We start from the raw sequence: 20765 nt of genomic DNA on the forward strand, positions 1-20765 counted from the left end.
CCGTTTAGAAAGCGTTTGATCCAACTGAATTTTGAGAGAGATATCTTGCATGACAGAGACAGTAAAAGTTTACCAATACGGACATTTACTGTTTTTGTCGTGCATGTGTCTCTCTCACTATTCAGTAGGATCAAACCCTTTTTGATAGGATTGGCATATAATAATGAAAATTACGATGGTTATGTTATTTTATTGCTAGGATAATGAGAAACCCAAGGAAACTGAAATTATTAAACATAAAATCACATATTTAGTGTTTATTTAGAAACAATTAATCAAAATATTTAAACAGTAAGGCACAGATTAAAGCAAGGTCACATAATCAACAATCCTAACGTTTTAACAAATTTTTTGTTAGTAACACAAAAATGCTATATTTTAATGCAATCTTAATTAACAAATAAAAATCTTTAAGAAATCCATATATTGTCTATTCTATGATGGAAATTCGAAAAAATAGGGATATTATTTAGTTTTTAATTATCTCTAATTTATACATAAGAACAAATGTTTTGAATTATATCGAACTTTGATTAATACACATTGCTTTCTTTCTTCTACAATCAATCCAACACTGTTTAAAACATGAAAAAATTATTTCATTTTTGATTTATTGTTTTAAAATTGTATAAACAAACGTTCTGAACTGTATTTATTCAGTCTTATAATGAGAAATAACCAAGGAAGTGAAATTATTAAACATAAAATCACATATTTAGTGTTTATTTAGAAATAATTAATATTTAAAGAGTAAGGTACTAGGAATCACCCGAGATTTAAGCAAGGTCACATAATCAACAAACCTAACGTTTATTTATTTTGACGCTTTGTTTGAATGCAATCTTAATTAACAATTAAAAATTTTTGAGAAATCCATATGTTGTCTAACCTATAATGGAAATGCGTATAAAAATAGGGAGACACGTTTTTAGTTTGATTGTTATTATGATTAGATATAATATTTTTAATTTATATTTTTACTTTACGTATTATTTCGGCAAAATCGTGTGACAATTTTACTCACATTTAGGCGTTTTTTTTTTTTCATATACTTTCTGTCCTCGCTGAATTTCAGTGCCTAAATAGAATAGAATTTCTGTGTCACTCTCAATTTTAATTAAATGTTGTTTAACACGAATAATAGTATTTTTTTAATTGTGCTTAATTTATACACACAAATAACAAAAAAGTATTTTTCCTTTGAATCTAGTAAATCCTGACCGGAAATAAAATCAGGCGAGAAGCAAATTATGAACTCTTTTCATTGGTAATTTACCGTTTGAGCCTCATACCCGCTACAGAGGTAGCGAATCAATTTTGAAACAAAACGTGAGCGTAACATTCATCGCCTGAGGACAAGTTGCTCTTGTTATTTGTTTGGACGGATGAAAACATTTTACCTCGTGCATACGTGACTTTTTTCGCCCGTTAGTTTCCATAGGAAAATTAATTTCCATTTATTAGACTCGGGAAGTTTGTAAAAGGGTTATTTCAATTCGCTCCCCGGAATTAACTGTGAATCTATTCATTAGTTTTCAACTAGTATTGATCGTAATTAAATAAAATATGCGAAACCAGTTAAAAGTCACGTTAATTAATTGTTTGTTGAAAAGTTAAAAAGAAAAATGTTGAATGAATAATAAACGAATTCACTAACGAAATTAGTGGTCGCATTAACTCGTTTATCTGAAACACTACAAGAGTACTAACGTCTCCCAGCGGTTTTCGCGGTTTCCCGTTTCTGGAAACGTTGTCTCCGGTTGTTTTTCGTTTTAGTGGTAATTTATTGTTCGAGCAATTTTCGCCAAGTCTTAATCTCGACAGAGTCGCGTCCGATGTGATAAAAGGTCTCGACGCTTTTATTAAAACGTGGGCACTAATTTATTCGTTTACGTGCGAGGTGTTAATTCCGCTCTCAAGGTTCCCAATGTATCTGTCGTTCGTGTACGTTTTCATTTGATACAATTGTTACTGTTGTTTGTAACGTTAATGGTTGTGTAGTTTCGACATGGCCAATTATACTTCATGCTAATGTTATATTGTCCAATTTGTACTGGCAGAAAATATCTATGCAATTAGTTTGTGTAACTTTCAAGTCCCGTAGAAGATTCTCCATGGATTAAACTAGCCGAAAGTTTCGTAAACTTTGAAAGGTTAGTGAATATTAAATTTGACGTGGTTCGGTACGAATATCTGACTAGATTTCCCTACCTAAAGGTCGTACAAACAATATAAACCAATTTTCAGGGCAATCAGGGAAAACAAACTAATTTTAAATAGATCTCGCAGCTGACATGTGGTTGAAATGTTCAATTATAATTTCAGAAAACGTTTTGTACAAGAAACCAAGAGACTTTGTATCAGTCCCAAACATGTATTTACTTTCCGTTTATACACTTCAGTGAGTTTCTTGTAGGTTGTGTAACAACCAACTGTTCAAAATTCCCTTTGGTTGTTGTGTGGTTGAATGTCTTTTATGTAAATTGCACCGTAAACATTATAATGAATGTTTAACATCGCCTAAAAGAATTATTATATGTATGTATTAATAATTCTGCGAATCAATTTAGTTATTCGTATGTAATTTAATATATTCGATTATTTATTTTTCAAATGCACAATAATGAATTATATTTAAATTAGTCAGAAATGAATCAGAATTAATATTTATTAAAAAACGTTTATTTTTGTTTGTTGAAGTCATCGATATATTTGATGTATTTGATAATTACAATAGTTAGTTATGGTTTTGAATTAATTTTTATTTCGTTTTATGTTAATGTAATATTTCACAAGTAACTACATTTTAAATGTAATAGTAAAAATTTATGATCTCCATGCAGAAAAATATAGGCACAGCGTCGTCGTCACATCGATGAATATTTAATGTTATTTCAGTGACTAAATGTAAACAGAATGTATTAAATTTATTAGTAAATATTCGAGAACATTTTTAAAAATGCTAAATTACTTATCCCGGAAAAATTTCGAATTCAGTCCGCGTAAAGGTTGGCAGAAATAAATCAAGAATTATTTTCTCCAGACAACAAAATTGTTGAATTTTGACAGAAAACTGACAAAGTAAAATAAAATTGTTTCCTTTTATTTCGCTGAAACAGTCAACTACATAACAATAAATAAAACAGATTGTTCTCTTCTTTTTATTTGATATATCTTTCGTATCGGTTTCTATTTACTTTATTATCCTCTACATTTTATTTCGTCCTCGTTAAATCGTTGCAACAACTTTGTTCTTGCCCAATTAGATACTGAAAGCACATTTTAAATATTACATTTTTTGCCATAAAAATATAATTTGCTAATGGACAAAAAATATACGGACGACCCAATTGAGGAAATCTTAAAATAAGGCTTAAAATTCCTTACAGTTTTCCAGATAATTTGGCTTAACTGAAAGTTGCCTTTTCCACAACAGAGATTTACTCCTTTTAACGTTGGAGTTTTTGTTAACAAGTTTCCTTTAAAATTTAATCCTCAGATTCTCATCATTTATTAAGTTAATGAGAAACGTTGTTCAATCTTTGTTAGAACTTTTTTGTTAAAAATAAATTAAAATAATCAGGTTTCACTAAAGAAAAACCTAATTAGACCACGTGGATGTACTGAAATGTTAATTTTGTGTAAATTTTATTTTTTATTTAATTGTTAAAATTACTGGACGCCCTAGTAATTTTTGAAATTTATAAACAAGAATAAAGCTTCTGTAAAACTTTTCGTAATTGCTCTCCGAAATTTTCTCATTATTTAGATAAATTAAATTATGTTGAATTTGATTATAGTGAAAATAAATATAAAACATTTTTACTATAATTCATGGATTGTTGGACATTGGACTGTTGGAGATCCAAAAGTTTGTAATCGAATAAACTATAAATTAAAAATATACTACTTGAGACATTGAAATTTTTTAGTATTTTAAAAAATTGCTCTAATGGCTCTAGAGTGGCTGAAATTCGTGAAAAATTAAATGAAATTAAAACGTTGAGACGTTGTTCAATCTTTGTTAAAGTAACAAGTTTTCAATGAAAAAAAACCTAATTAGACCACGTAATATGTGGATGTACTGAACTGTTAATTTTGTGTAAATTCTAGATTATTTAATTGTTAATAGTATATAAATTTTTTCAAGTGCTGGACGTCCTAGTTTTAATTTTTGTAATTTATAAACATGAATAAAGCTTGCGTAAAACTTTTTATTGGTTTTCGAAATTCTCTCAGTATTTAGAAATTAATATATGTTTAAATTTGATTGTAGTGAAAATATATATAAAACATGTCTACAATAATTCATGGACTGTCGGACATTGGATTGTTGGAGCTCCAGAAGTTTGAAATCGAATAAACTATAAATTAAAAATGTACTACTTCAGACATTGAAATTATTTATTATTGTAAAAAATTTTTTGTTTATAATTATAATAAATAATTAATTTTCTTTGAAGAAAAACCTAATTAGACCACGTAATTATATGTGGGTTTACTGAACTGTTTATTTTGTGTAAATTTTATTGTTAATAGTATAAGAAACTTTTTTTCAAGTGCTGGACGTTCTTGTTTTAATTTTTGAAGATTATATACGTGAATAAAGCTTCTGTAAGACTTTTCATAATTGCTTTTCGAAATTTTATTTGATACTAGTGAAAATATATACATATTATATATATATATATATATATATATATATATATATATATATATATAACATTTTTACAATAATTCATGGATTGTTGGACATTGGACTGTTGAAGCTCCAAAAGTTTGTAATCGAATGAACTATAAATTAAAAAAAGTACTACTTGATACATTGAAATTATTTATTATTGAAAAAATGCTTTAATGGCTCTGCAGGGGCTGAAATTTGTGAAAAATGAAATGAAATTTAACGAATATGGTTCTCATGATTTATTAAGTTAATGAGAAACATTGTTCAATCTTTGTTAGAACTTTTTTGTTTATAATTACATTAGAATAATCAGTTTTCACTGAAGGAAAACCTAATTAGACCACGTGGATGTTTTGAAATCTTAAGTTTGTTTGTGTAAATTTTAGATTGTTTAATTGTTAAAAGCATAAGAAACTTTTCTCAAATACTGGACATTCTTGTTTTAATTTTTGAAGTTTATAAACATGAATAAAGTTTCTTTAAAACTTTTCATAATTCCTTTCGAAATCTCAATATTTAGATAAATTAAATTATGTTTAAAGCGATTTACATTATTTTCAATTGATTGTAGTGAAAATATATTTACAATAATTAATGAGATATTGGACTTTTGGGGCTCCAAAAGTTTGTAATCGAATAAACTATAAATTAAAAATGTACTACTTGAGACATTCAAATTATTTATTATTATAAAAAATTACTCTAATAGCTCTACAGTGGCTGAAATTCGTGAAAAATTAAATGAAATTTAACGAAGTTTCATCAACTGTACCTTCCAATAGAAATAAATTATGAACCGTTGGATGTGCCTTTCTAATGAAATATTACTCATCTCAGCCTGGTTTACCTGTAATTTTCAATACGTAGCTTTAAATAAAATGGGAAACTGAATAACACAAATTTGTCGCAGTTTAGGTAAATAATCCGAACGAAAAAAAATATGATTTTCGTGTTCAGCATATCCGAATTATGAATTAGAAAAAAAACACTATTTAGTTCCTATTTTTCAACATTCCATAAAAAACATATATGGTAGTTTCGTGTATTATTTCTAAAATAATAACTTTTGCAATTTTCTTTCAACATGCGATCGCGGAAAGTTAATAATCCGAACGAAATTGATTCGACATTGAATCATATATCAAGGTACAATATATTAAATAAACCCTCTCTGAAGTGTTTTTTAATTATCCATTTTATACGTTGTCCGTGCGTATTTGTAAACAAACATTATATCAAAAACGTATTAATTAAAACTTTTTCGTATAATTAGTTAGTTTTACGTGCACCAAATATACACTATTCAGTTTATAGTTCATAATTAAGTACTCGACCTGGCATTTACCAGAACCGGTACCTTAATTAGAATTGCGTTAGTTCGAAAAGGAAGTCGCCAAGTAACTATTTGTCTTTCGTTAAAGTTTCGCGTGATTGCCTCGTATCCATTTTCATTCACGTCCCGCTAATGTAAATTATGCAGATATACGACCGATGAGATTAGATATAAACGCGGTTTATTTCACTGCATAAAAACTAACTAAACGAATCGATATGCGAAGAAAACTTAGTTGAAACACACATTTGTTATTTATCGTTTATGAAACATACAAAAAATTCCTCCTTAATTAATTATGAGTTATTAATTTTCCGGATAATTTTTTGTTTTCGTTCTTTGTTCCAATACAATAATTCCGTCATTGCTAATTTAATCATCTTGTTTTCTGCGGAAAAACAAAAGATCTCCCTCCTCGGTTCTTTTCACGTAATGCTCAATAATAAATGAAGCGTGGCTGCGAATTTTTGCTTGGGCTTTATTTATTAAAACGCAATTATAGGAACAAATACGGGTTTTTGCCGTGGTGTAAATGAACTCGATTTGTGCTTATATTTTTATCGACGGTTCAAAAATAAATCGGTCAGATCTGATTAATCACAGACTGTGAAACCATCCCTTACCCGTGTGTGGGGAGTTCATGTATGAATTTTGAACGTGGAAGTTCCTATGGCAACCGACCGCAAGATATGTTTATCCCAGGTAGTCGATTCCGTATTAGGGTCACTAATTTTAAACTATCAACACGTTTACTACTACGTGAAAAGCTCATTAAAAATGAAATGGAAAACGTTTGGGCGTTTTGCAATTGGAGGAAAGTTTTTAATTAAATTAATTATTTCGGCAACGCAAAGGCTTTTGTGCCCGGTTCACATTTGCAGGAACAAAGTTCCGTTTTTGCATAACGAAGTTTCCGTTTAACACTGTTAATTCTTCAATGAACCCCGGGACAAATTGATTATTAAGTAAAACTGGTCCTGCTGAGTTACAGTCATACCTTGCTCACCAAAATATTGCTACAGAATTGAAATATAAATTTGAATCTGGTTCGTGATCAGTATTGTTTATTTTACAGTAAAGCTCCTCTCTTACACTCGAATTTCGGTTGCTTTAATGCTATTGATTTAGGACTTGTCGAAAAGTGCTTTGTGTTCCGTGTCGAGTTTCATACACATGTTCAGATCTTTCAAACCTAAAATATCTTGTTGTATGAATTTATAATCTCTTCATTCGCATCCACGGAGGGTAAGATTGAACTTTGAGCTTGTGAAATTAAAAATTAATTTTCTGCGTTCACCCTTGCATAAAAAAAGATTCGTAAGAGACATTTTCTTAATGGAAAACACATCCGGAACGAAAAAGAGTACGGGACAAATTGGATTTTGGCCACAGACTTAAACTAGAGTATAGATTTTATTGCGGCGTAATTTATTAACCGTTTAATTATGGTTTTGGACAAATAAGATAATGGGGATAAATAAAAATTAAGATGGGAAAATTTAATTTTGTTCGTTTCGTTTTATCTTTCTTTTTTATTGTATGATAAATTTTATTGTTTTATTAACCTGCGTTAATGAAATATATCGCCATATTGAGTAAATAGTAAAAGTATATTTCATGGAACTGAAAAAAATACGGAAACTCTAAATTTACAGAAAACAAACATTTCAAATGTATTTTAGAACTCCTCATGTGTGCCTAACAAATCGAAAACTAATTAATACCTTTTCCATAATGTGCATCGGAATTAACGAATTTATGCAGATCAAAGTAGTCAAACGATTCAACCATCGGTCGAAATAGTCCATTCACATCGAACATTTAATTTATGGCAACCGAATTCCAATTACAAATATACGTTTATCTGATTGGAACCCGATTAATGCTCATACGTGTAGGTGGATGAATGGTCAAATTATCGAAAATTTTCTGCTATATATCTTTAAAGTTTAAATAAAGTTCAGGGTTTCGTCCATAAATTGAAACTTTTGGTATTTAAGTTTATTTCGAAATGGTTTGTTGCATTATTGATTTTTCTGAGTTTTCGGGCCATTAATCTCTTAGTATTGACAGGACAACATTCATTTTTTTCTTGGTGAACTGAATAACGAATGTTTTGTTTCGGGAAATAATTTAAAAACTTCCATCCATCAAATTTTTATATATGAAGCTAAGTCATCAATAAATTGATTTTAATAAAAAAACTCATTAATGAATAATTCTTTTTACATGTACACAAAAATTCAAATAAAAGATTCTCAAGATCATTTCCCCCATACACATTTATTTTATTTTATTACTTTCCTCATCATTCAGATGTGTTTTCAAAGAAACGTCTCCTTGGGGATATTTATTTTGTTCCCTGCATCCCACTTCTATCTTTTATTATTTATTATTTTTATTTTTTCTTTACCTTATTTTTCTTATTTACCGTACATCGTGGCAAGTTATTTTTTATTAAATTATCTCATCTGCGGACCATGAACACAGAATAAGACCCAATAAAATTGAAGGGTTCGTAATTGAATTGCAGGACTTAAAAAACCTGTTGTGATTGTTTGCGGGTGTGCGAAATGCCAATCGTTTTGTGACGAAAGACGGTCAAACTGAGCAAACAACCGAAGCTGTTCAAGATGGAGGAGGAGGAAGAGGAGACCACTTCCTTGTCCAAGGCCTCGTCCACTGTCACGCTGACCCAACAAAACGTTCAATCCTTGTCTCGTACATCCACCACCTCGACTTTCGGCCCCGACATCAAACTAGAAGGGATACCGCAGTGTCAAATTTTCACGCAGCAGGCAAGCGCCGAAAGCGTTGAATCGGAGGAATCCTCACAGTCGACGTCGCAGAAGGCGTCGCCTCGCTACTCCATACTATCGAAATCACCCCATTCCAGTTCCTCGCAGGAGGACTACGAGCCGGAGCTGAAGCACAAGGGCCAGTTTCTGTCGGCCGGCCACCGAACAGAAACGGCCAAGAGTATGGAGAGCTTGCGCACCAGCTCCAAGTCGTTCTTGTCGACAAGCGAGCGCGACATGAGGAGGATCTATTCCGAAAGTACCGAGACCAAATCCTTGGAGAGTATAGAGAGAGAGATGAGATTGAAACGACACGCCATCAGTGGAGAGGGCTCTACTTTAACAACATCCTCCGGTTCATTTCTGGGCAGTTCGGATGAGACTATAAGTGCTGAAAAAAGACGTGGCTTGTGGTCGGGCAGGATGAGGGTTCCCCAACATTTGAGCCTACCTCCTCCCGCCGGTTATTTAAGTTTGAGTCCTGGCGACAGGAAGTTGACCATTTTGTCGCCTCATTCGCCCCACCGAATGCCGGACTTGTTGCATCTATCGCAGACCACACTTAAGACGAGGAGAAAAAAGGCGACCGTTTTACCAAGGCTTGTTTTGCCACGAAGCGACTCGGATATCAGCGAGGTTTTCTCCGAACACGGACTAGAGTAAGTGTCTAATTATTTCGACATGAATTATTTAATTATGGACATTTTCGAAGTGGTTTTAAATAATTTTATCGTCTGCAGGCATTTGGAGTTAACCCATGCAACAACCAGGAGATTTCTAAGGTTAAGAATTGTGTTGAGCTTTAAAAAATTGCACCAAAAATTCTAAGAAACCACGTTAGATTGTGGATAAACTTAAATTACATAGAGAAGGTTCAATTCTTTTGTACGCAAATTATCTGTAAAACATTTCATGTAACATCATTGTTGTACTTTGTGTGTTATGTGTTGGAGGGAGTTTTTGTTCGACAGCAAGAAAACAGTTTCTAAATTGTAATTAAATTGGGGGAGGCAAATTGAACCTACTCTACGTATTCTCAGCCTTTACACACTGCTTAGTCTTTTAGCTTATAAGACGTTGTACAAAACCCTCTACAGAATCACTATTACATTGTGGAATATTATTAAACTTTGTTTTGAAAATAACAGATAAATTTTTTGAATAATTAATTTTAAATTATTATTTTCAGTATTCCATAATGTTTAAAAGTCTGCACAATTGTGAAATATGTACAAAGATTAGCCGAAAATAAATTATCGAATAGAAACGTGTAGAACTGCATGAGTAGATAAAATTTAAACTTGAAAAATTAATATTTATGAGAATCGTGATTTCAGTAATAAATTAAGATAATTTTATTTTAATTTACTAGCTTGTTCTTTTATTTCTTAAGAAAATTATAAACAAAAGTTATTAAAATTGGTTTTACACTCATATATTTGAGTCAGGTATGTGAATAATAATTTAATTGAAAATATAACAGGGAAAATGTTTTGCTTATAAATTCGTTAACGGATAATGAAATTACTGGTTTCCAATATATTAATCCAATTACTTTTGATGGTATCAAATTAGATTTGCAGCCAGAGAATAAATAAATATAATTTTTGTTTGTACCTAAATAACACATAAATGTAATTATTACAAAACATTAAATTTAAAACCGAATAATTACAGTTATTCAATTGAATGCCTTTATTATTTTAACAATCAATTTATTCTCTGCACAAAAACAATTTTGTTTCTGTGTTTTTATCAAAAAAACGTATATTTCTATTAAATCGTTTATTGTTGGTTTATTTAATACAAATGAACGGTTAAATTTTCCAGTAGACAAAAGTGAAATTTATTTTAACACAGGTTTAAATATTAATAAAATTTACTTTGTGTACAACCTGATTGTGTATTTTATTTTCAAAGGTTGTCAAACGAGGTCACAAAATTTATAATGTATTTACATTTTGGATTTTATATAAAATGTCTTCGAGCTTCCGTTCCTGGTGGAAATATATTCGGTGTACATCCTGAAATAAATTCGTCCACTTTAAGTTATTTCAAGCGTCGATTTAGATGTAAGTCGAGGAGGAAAAAAACATGTGACGTATGAAACGTCCCGTCGAATTCGTGATTCCCGTTCCCCATTTAAAACGGGGATTAGGAACCCTCGTCCTGACTAATGCTTTATAATTCCTTCTTGCATTGCGACTCGCGTCGCATCCAAACATTATGTGGGTGGATTTTTGAATGGATCCTCTATTCAATTTTCGACTGAGGATTTTTGATAAACTAAAAAAATAAATTGTTTCCAAGCCATTTATTGCTTTTAATATTTAATATAGTGATGTGTTCCAAGTTGTTATTTACTGCATGGTAAAACTATTTTTATATTTAATTTATTGATTAATAAATTACGTTCTCCTTTATTACTCCGTTTAATACTCAATCTATTAAAATTATTATTTATTATGTACGTTTTATGAGAAATACTTCATATTTAAAATGTCTTAATAATATAATGAATTTATATTAACATGTTTATGTGTGTATATAAAATGGTTAATTAAATTAAATCCGGACACTAAACACTAAACAATTTGATAAAACTATAAAAGTTTACAAACATGTCATTCCTTTTTGATTGAAGTATTTATAAAGTTTTAAATTTAACGTAAACTAAAGAGTTTTATAGAAAAGTGACGTATATATTTATGATCTATTTTAACGAAATATTTAATTAATAAAATTTTGCTTCGATAAAATTCTAATACTTTAAACAAATATTGATTTGATTTTTCCACATTTAAACCTGAATATAAAAACAATTTTGTTAACGAATTGAACTTAATCAGACAAATACAACCAAGGGAATAATAAATAGCAATAATTATTATTAATTACCAATGATAAAGTACAAAGTTCATTAAAAATGTATTTTTAAAAATTAAGTTTGTTTATGAATTAATAAGTAACGTAATAACGTCGATGAATGTGTTTTAAATTAGGAAATTGCATGTTTATCCTTGAAGAAACGCTCTGGATTCCGGCATTTTAAACTCCCACAGGAATTTAATCTAAATAACATGAAATTTAAAATAATAAAAAATGTTCGGGTTCAACTCACGGGAATAAAAACAAATAATTGAAACTAATTCGTAGTGTAAGTACGATTTAGCTACCTGACCTCCATTATGGATAATCGATTATCGAGTTTGTGTACATTAGCATCAAGCTACATGTTAAGTGATGTACTTGTCCATAAATCAAAGGTAACAGCCAGATTCGGAGTCCTTTATCACGAAACGATCATTATTCTCCTGAGATTGATAAACAGCCGTTTCTTTTAATGTTTAACCACAATTACAATATTAGTATAATTATAATTCTTATTTTAGCTGAAAAAAAAAAATGTTTTTTCAACTGACACGTTGATTAATCAAGATAGTAAAGCGCCGCAACGAAATTGGCGTCATTATTCTCAGTTTTTCCACACAACAATTCCATATTAAATATTCATAGTTTCCCCGGGCTGACGTAGCATATAATGACTTTTATCGGTGTAATGTCATCGTTAGTTTTCCCCCGCCTTTTGAGCTAAGGGAAACTGTTTGACTACTAAGATATTTTGCATGTCGCATCGGAGTTGTTATATTTTTACGAATATGCACTTTCTTGATAAAACTTGCGGTTCTGCAACGGAAGAGTTTATATCATTCCGTATGTTCTGCGCTGAATTAAAGTTGTCATGGCTGATCGATGCAGCCGAAGTTGTTTTCTCTTTTTTGTTCTGATAGAAACAAATGTTCTGATAAATCTCTCGATAATCGCTTTTCCGATTCGCTTAATTTGCCGTCACATAACCAATTTAATTTCGCTTTATTAAAAAGCACACTAATTAATGGGATTAATGCATAAAACGTTTTAATGTGTTCTGGTCGATATATTGCATTTTTTATGCGTTGTTCTGATAATGACCTTTATCTTTACTACTTCCATTTATTTTTAATGCCTAATCTAATTTTATTTCATTCATAGATTGATCGATCTTTATCAATTTTGTACAGTTACTTAAAAATAGTTTAACGTATTAATGTATTATTTTAATATTTATTTATACTAAGTATATATTTTTTATTTTTCAGGTAAGTGTTACATTCTTAACCACCATTTTCATGTTTCCTGTTGGTAAGTAATTGTTGGAAGACACGTTATAAAATTCCAATGAAAAGATAAATATAATTTTTAAAATATTTTTAAGCAGTTTAATATTTAGGAAACGGTCCAAAAGCACTTTATATTATTATTTATATTTGTGATTCATCTAAAAATTACTGGTTTTATTCATTAAATTTGAATACTTGAGCCAAATGTGTGTGTATCAATCTAATATAAATATATTTTACAAAATATTTTTGTACAAGTTTTAAAATTTTTAGATAAAACAAACCGTATGTTTCTGTCAATTTTTATTTAGTTGCTCATTTCTGCCAAATCGGTTGTACTATTTTTATTTTTTAATATTTCTTGCTGAAATTTTCGCATATAAGTTTAAATAATAATTCCTTATTTGTGTTTTATTTGCAACAATAATAATGTCTTCATATACAGACTTTTTTCTCAAATTATTTTTCCGTTCCAAATTCCAGGTGTTAATGAATTTTTTTCCATTACATATTTAAGGTCTTGCTGCGAATTAAATTAAATTAAGTGTATATGAAATATTATACAGTTTTAAATTTTTTGATAAACATATCATCATGCAAATATGTGTTTTATAAAGTTTGATATTTTGTTAGTAAAAATTGGTAATAATGGTAATGTTTTGTTGTTCCATGACATATTTACAGTCTAGCAATAAATAATTGTTATTACTACATTTCTGGGCACTGATAGATAATAAGTACCATTACATTGAAAGTTCAATAAAAAATTATTTGAAAAGTGAAAAAAATATGTGGATTCTATTGATATCAAAACATCTTTATAGTGTATTTTAAAGTGCTTTCTAGATGAAACACACACTCTGTAGATTATTTCATAATTTTAAATAACAAATTTAGATTCTGCATATAGACATACTTTCTTATACCAAATTTCAACAAGTTTTATTAATCCGTTGCAAGGCAATAAATAAATAATTGAAAAGCTTTTAAGATTTATAATCTTGAAATAAGGAATATCGTCTGTTTTTCCTTTTAATATCCTCAATCTAAAATATCGGTGAATAATAAGACATCATAAAAGAGGAATTTAGAAAGAAATTTGATAAATTATTTTTAATGGTATTCTTAAAATCCAATTATTATAAAATATAAACTGAAAATTGCACGATTTAACATATACAAAAGGCTTTATTATATTGTAACAGGTCTAATGGCCTTATTATTCTACTACAGTGAATTAAGGCCTACGGTTTTAGCATTATTAAATAATCGAACAACAAGCTAAATATTTGATACTTCAATCAAGAATCTTACAAATGTACGTATGTTTGTCGTTTAACGCTATCGGGACACTCAAAGTCATTAGTCTCTTCCCTGATAAAACGACGTACACTTCGTGATACAATTTTCTCCATTTAACATATTTTTTGGAAGTACCGCTGTATTTATGAAACTACATCTGATCTCATTTCTTTGTGATTAATATCTAATTAGTTTTTGATTGTTTACCTTATTACTTTTCAAAAACACAGCCTTTATATCATTTAGTTCTGTTTTTTTCGGTTGGTTTTACCATGATGAACAGACATAAGTCGATATAATTTAATTGAGACAAATTGTCCGTGTGGACAATGTGTGGTGGAGTTACTATAAACAATTTTGTAAAAACAATATACTATAAAACAAACAATTTTTGAGTTGAGAGGAGGATGGTTACAGTTAATTACTTACAGTTAATATTGGTAGGCCTTAATAACCGGGATCCACTTGTTTAAGGAAAACAAAAAGTAATAAAAATTTATATATGATATATGATTCTCAAATATTGTAGATCATTAAAGCGTTCATTATTGCGCAAATATACATCATATTTACATATTATAATAAAAAAATTCTAACGATTAATTTAGATTATCCGTGTCAAATGGCTGAATCTCACAAAATATGATGTGATATGGGAGGCAATGGAAGAAATAATGCAGATACCCTGTATATTTTTTATATTGACACACAACACTCGAATAATATTTACAATAACACATAGTATCATATAATATTAATATAATAAAAGCCGACATTTATTGATATCTTTTTACAACCGGCAATGACACGGAATGAAATTCCGCCTGCGTTGCTAAAATTTAATTTACTTGTGAAAAAAAAAAACGGCGAAGTTTAACACTGTTACTTATTACATTTGCGAGGGCATTAATGCCGCGAGTGCTCCGAAATGAAGAGAAATGAATTGTGTAAGCTCTTTTATGTTTCGTTTACTTTTGCGTATGCTTTGATGTAAATATTGTGAAAAAAAAATGCCGACTGTCGCTCAAATGTCCGAATTTTAAAAATAACTCATTATATTCATTCGTGGAGTTTTTCGTCGTTTATTTCGACGACACAAAGTGGGCACGTGAAGTTGTAATTTTTGTACAAAGACAAAGATTTATTAGTGGAACATTCTATTATACTTTGGATTACTCGCAATTTTGTTTTGTCGAAACGTTTATTTCGACCGACTGCAATGATTTTTAGCGTGCGGTTTCATTGTGGAAGATTAATACGATTTACTGTGGAAGTTTGCATGTCTGAAAAGGCTTTGAGCGACTCAAAAAAAAAGAATGTTTAATCAATGAGCCTTGAACCACATAAACCACATTGTCTGGGTAACAGTTGCACGTGAAATCGTCCGCGTTTATCTATCGGATTAATTTAGTCGACTGTTTCGGTTTGTCTGGTGTATATGTTTTTGGATTCGGTCCAATTTTACGTTTTCGTCCTTTCGGCTGTTTTCGTTTCATTTACCTAATTTACATCTGGTTGCAGTTCCTATTGTTTCGACGGTTCCGGGGGAATTTTACCTGGTTATCAATATTTACTTTCATTCATGTTTCGCGTTAATTAAATTGTCCTTTCGGGCCTGAAAACTTTATTTGTCGTTAATTAAAACTTTTTTCACTTAATAAGGTGTACAGGGTTATTGGATAATTTGGCCACCTTATCATTTTTTTATTATAAGAGATTCAAATGTGTTTTAAATAAAATTTTTAAGAAAATTAATTAAGAAAGTTTTACGAAATATAGTTGTAACTTCTGTGGTGTCTTTATATCACCAGGTGAAAAATATTGTTTAAAAAATCTGTTGTAAATAATGTATAAAAAAAGACATATTTTGTATTCTAATAAAAAGTGATCATATATACAGTAGAAAAAGCGTTTAACCCGCCTGAATTTAGAGAGAGACATCATGCATGACAGAGACAGTAGAAGTCTTCTCCATAGTGGGTCACCTACTGTCACTATTGTACATGATGTCTCGTTCTTGATTCAGATGGATCAAACACTTTTCGTACTCTCTAATAATTAAATAATTAATAATTGACGTGAAATTTAAGAAATTGAAAATTTATTTTGTTAGCTAGAATTTTACTTTATTTAATTTTATATCTTTAAATATAATAAATTAATTTGAATAACTTAGAAATTGATTTATTCAATCAAAAAAAAAAAAAAATAATTAAAAATTTATGTTTGCATTTTCGTATGAATTGATAATTCATTTAATAATCAAATAAAATTTAAAATTTAAGAAACCTGTAATTTACTTTTTAATTTTTATGGTAAAAATTAAAAAATTGATGAATAATGAAACTTAATATTAATTGATGTAAAATTTAAAAAATGTAAATTTTATTTTGTAAACTATTATTGTATAATTTAAAAATATTTTACTTTATTTAAATTTATATTTTTAAATATAATAAAGTAAAGTAAGTAAAGTAATTTAAAGAATATTAATAGGAATTGTTAATTTATTTAATAATCAATAATAATAATAATCAATATATAATGTATATAATAATTAAAAATATTTTACTTTATTTATATTTACATCTTTGATAAATAAATTAATTTTAATAATTTGAATAAGTAACTTGATTATATTTTTATCAAAATAACTATTCAAAATTGAATTAATTGAAAAATATTGTAAATAATCTTAACATTAATATTTGTTAAAATTGACGTGAAATTCAAGAAATTGAAAATTTATCTTGTTAACTAGTATTTTTAAGTATTTTACTTTATTTAAAAATTAATCTAATTAAACTTAGAAATTGATTTTTTCAATTTAAATAAAAAAAATAATTATAAAATAATTCATTTAATAATCAATTGAAATTTAAAGTGTAGTAAAAAATAAAAAATTTATGAATAAATGAAACTTAATATTAATTGAGGTAAAATTTAAAAATATTCTATTAATAAATCCAATAAATTAAATAATATCTATTAAAAATGTCAATAATTGTAAAATATTGTCTAAAAAACTATTGTAATTAATGTATAAAAAATAATGTATATAGAAACCACACAAATATATTTTCTATTTTATTAGGAATTGTTAATTTATTTAATAATCAATTGAAATTTAATATTAATATAAATTGACGTAAAATTAAAAAAATATTTTCCTTTATTTAATTTATCTTTAAATATAATAAAACAAATTCAATAATTTTTAAAAGTAACTTGATATAATCACATTTATTCAAAATTTCAATAATTGTAAAAAATTGTTTAGAAAATATATTGTATTTAATTTTGGACCTGAAAATTTTATTTCTCGTTAATTAAAACTTCTTTCATTTAAGGGTTATTAGATAATATGGCCTCCCTATCATACTTTATTATAAGATATACAAATGGGTTTTAAATAAATTTAAGAAAATTAATTAATTAAGAAAGTTTTATGAAATATAGTTGTAAATTCCGTGGTGTGTTAATATCACCACCTGGTGACCTCACCAGAGTTTGTCAAAAAATATCATAATATACAGGGGTTTATCATAAAGGTATATAATATATTATTATAATTACATATTTAATTAAGTATTTTACTTCATTTATATTTACATCTTTAAATATAATAAATTAATTTCAATAATTTGAATAAGTAACTTGATTATATTTTGATAAAAATAACTATTCAATATTGAAATAATTGAAAAATAGTGTTTAAATATAATAAATTAATATGAGTAACTTAAGAAACTGATTTCTTCAATTTTAATAAAAATGTCTGGCATTTTAGTATGAATTGGTAATTCATTTAATAATTAATTGAAATTTAAAATTTAAGAAACCTGTAATTTCCTTTTTAATTTTTATGGTAAAAGTTAAAAAAATGATGAATAAATGAAACTTAATATTAATTGTCAGCAAAATTTAAGAGTATTTAAGTAAATTTTATTTTATTAACTATTATTGTAAAATTTAAAAATATTTTACTTTATTTAATTTTATATTTTTAAATATAATTAAATAAATCCAATAATTTAAATAAGGTCCATCAAAAATTTTAATAATTGTAACATATTGTCAAAAAAACTATTGTAATTAATATATATATATATATATATATATATAACAGAAAAACCAATATTTAATCAATAACCCTGTACAATTATTATTACTAAACATGATTAGCACCAGCTTTAACATCAATTTCGGAGGTTAATTTTAACTAGTAAATTTTCCACTAGTATAACAAAATCGATTGCGCCCCCATTGTGGAACCGAATGGTATCTTTTCAAATTTCCCGGTACAAAGGGATAATCTTGTCGGCAGTGTCTCTTATTAGGCACAAAATCAATCAGTTCAAACGAACAATGGCTAATTCGATGAAGCTGCTCATGTGAAATAATCAAATTAATGAGCGATATGGAAAATGTCAGACAGTAAATTTTAAGGTCAAGGTGATGTAAATTTAATTCAAACCACTATGTTTAGTTTGGCTGTACAAGGGTTAATGATGTGCACACCTGTATTTTATAATTAACAATATTATTAATAATTGAAATGGAATTCGTACACGTGTGAAACCCCATATGTGCTTTCTCAAAAGGTCCATTATCGGGCCGTTCCCGAGGGGCGCGACGAATCGAGTGAGCGTCTCGATTTAACGAGTCCCTGGATGTAAATGGGATTCCGTCGATATTTGGGACTCTCTTTCGAGTGATATACCATTTCATTTCCGGCTATAAGTCTATTTGCAGGCTTTGAATTAATTAAGCTACTAAATAAATATAATGGAAATTGATGGTTTTAATAAAATAGTTCTGATTCGGTTTATTAGAATTTAAAATGCTGATTTTAAGATTAATTATATAAATTTTAATATAAGTTTTCTACATTAATTAAATAAAAGTAACAGGAAACTGTAATGAAATCTTCCAACAGAAAATTATTTCAGCCTAATAATACTAATAATAAAATAAAATGTCGAGATTTAATAAATTTATTTATTGATCTGTCGTTGTATTAGGAAAATTTCAATAAAATTCAATATTGTATAATATGCTAGTAAAATAAATTGAGAGCATAAATAATAAACCTTGACAAAAGACGGATTAAAATCCAAATCGAACTTGGCACGGCGCAAAATAAGTTTTCTGAAAATAGTTTTTGATGCCAAACGACATTTGGCATAAGACACGATATGTTAATGGAACTACGTTCGAAATTGCTAATTGCTTTAAAACAATTATAACAATATTTACGAAATTATCACGTTTGCAAGTGAAGCAAAATGTTTTTATTACTATCATTGTTTATTATTAAATAATTACGGATCGATCAGGAAATTAATCATGTCATACGTGAATGTACATGTTCTAAGGGACAACTCAGTCAACAATGTTGACCCAGTAAGTGTTGTTAGTAAATGTAAACGTTTAAATTAATTATTCCAATTTTAACATTAAATATTAACGATTTATTTCGGATCGTCGATCAGTGGATAAGATTAGGGATGAGTTAATGATTTAGGGTTCTATAATTAGATTTCGGTGTAAATTAGTCGAGTTTTCGGTAAATTAGCGACTACATTTGTGACAGATGTGTTACGCTAGACTTAATGCCAAATTGATGAGCTAATAATTAATTTTCTTGAGTGAGTGCCGATGGAAATCAATTTTATAGATATCCTTACTTATTGTGGTTTAATATTTTAATTATTTTTGATTCTTTAATGAAAATTCGAATATCATGCAAATATGCATTCGGTTCCGTTAAATGAATTGACGACGAAATTGGATTTTGCCGAAATTAGTTTTCAGCAATTTCGCGTGTTTAGTGACTAACTCGATACTAAACTCGATTCGGTAGTAATTAATTTCTTGAGTACAGATTCGATGCAAATCGATTTTATGATGTTAATTAAATGTTATACCCACACATGAAATTTTGTATTTCAATAATTTTTCATTAGTTTATAAAGTATTAATTTTAAAAAATTTAAAATCGTAAAAGTGTTCAACTCCAAATATCAAAAAAATTATGAGTATATCAGAAAAAATACATGTATAGTTATTTTTCCACTTGATATCACCGGTGAGCCACCTGTGGGAGCTTTGGGAAACCAAGCAGTTTGGGAAACGCCCGTACCGAATTCAAGATGGCGCCCGACAAACTAACTCGTCCTAATTTTGGTAACCGATTCCGAGATGGCGCTTTCAGGATTGTAATTATTGAGCGTCGCGACGCGATGCCATACAGATAAAAATTATATCAATACGCAAATGAAAATATGCGAACGTTTTGTTGTACAACAAAACAAAAAATCCGAGTTGACAATCGATTATTTAGTTAATTGGGTCAAGGTTAAATTTAAAATTTGTTTGAAATAATTAAAAAAAATATTTGAAAAATATATTTGTGTATTAAATAAAGCAAATTATTTAATTTATGTAAAAGAATATTTTTATTCATTTATTTATTTATATTATAA

General features: G+C 28.3%; 1 protein-coding gene across 9 annotated transcripts in view; it reads left to right on the plus strand.

Moving 5' to 3' along the window:
• Positions 1 to 20765, plus strand: part of LOC109596530 (cAMP-specific 3',5'-cyclic phosphodiesterase-like) — a 229574-nt gene that overhangs the window by 147904 nt on the left and 60905 nt on the right. For 2 of the 9 annotated variants that reach the window (XM_020012096.2, XM_049967669.1), the window contains exons 2-3: positions 8551 to 9474; positions 9556 to 9597. The exons of 6 other annotated variants lie outside the window; for them this stretch is intronic. In XM_020012096.2, the coding sequence (XP_019867655.1) occupies positions 8651 to 9474; positions 9556 to 9597 (866 nt within the window). In that variant the 5' untranslated portion in view covers positions 8551 to 8650. The remainder of the gene's footprint in view (positions 1 to 8550; positions 9475 to 9555; positions 9598 to 20765) is intronic. One more of the 9 variants, XM_049967670.1, reaches the window with a different exon arrangement.

Source organism: Aethina tumida, chromosome 5 (assembly GCF_024364675.1).
Source record: "Aethina tumida isolate Nest 87 chromosome 5, icAetTumi1.1, whole genome shotgun sequence".
Taxonomy (NCBI): Eukaryota; Metazoa; Arthropoda; class Insecta; order Coleoptera; family Nitidulidae; genus Aethina; species Aethina tumida.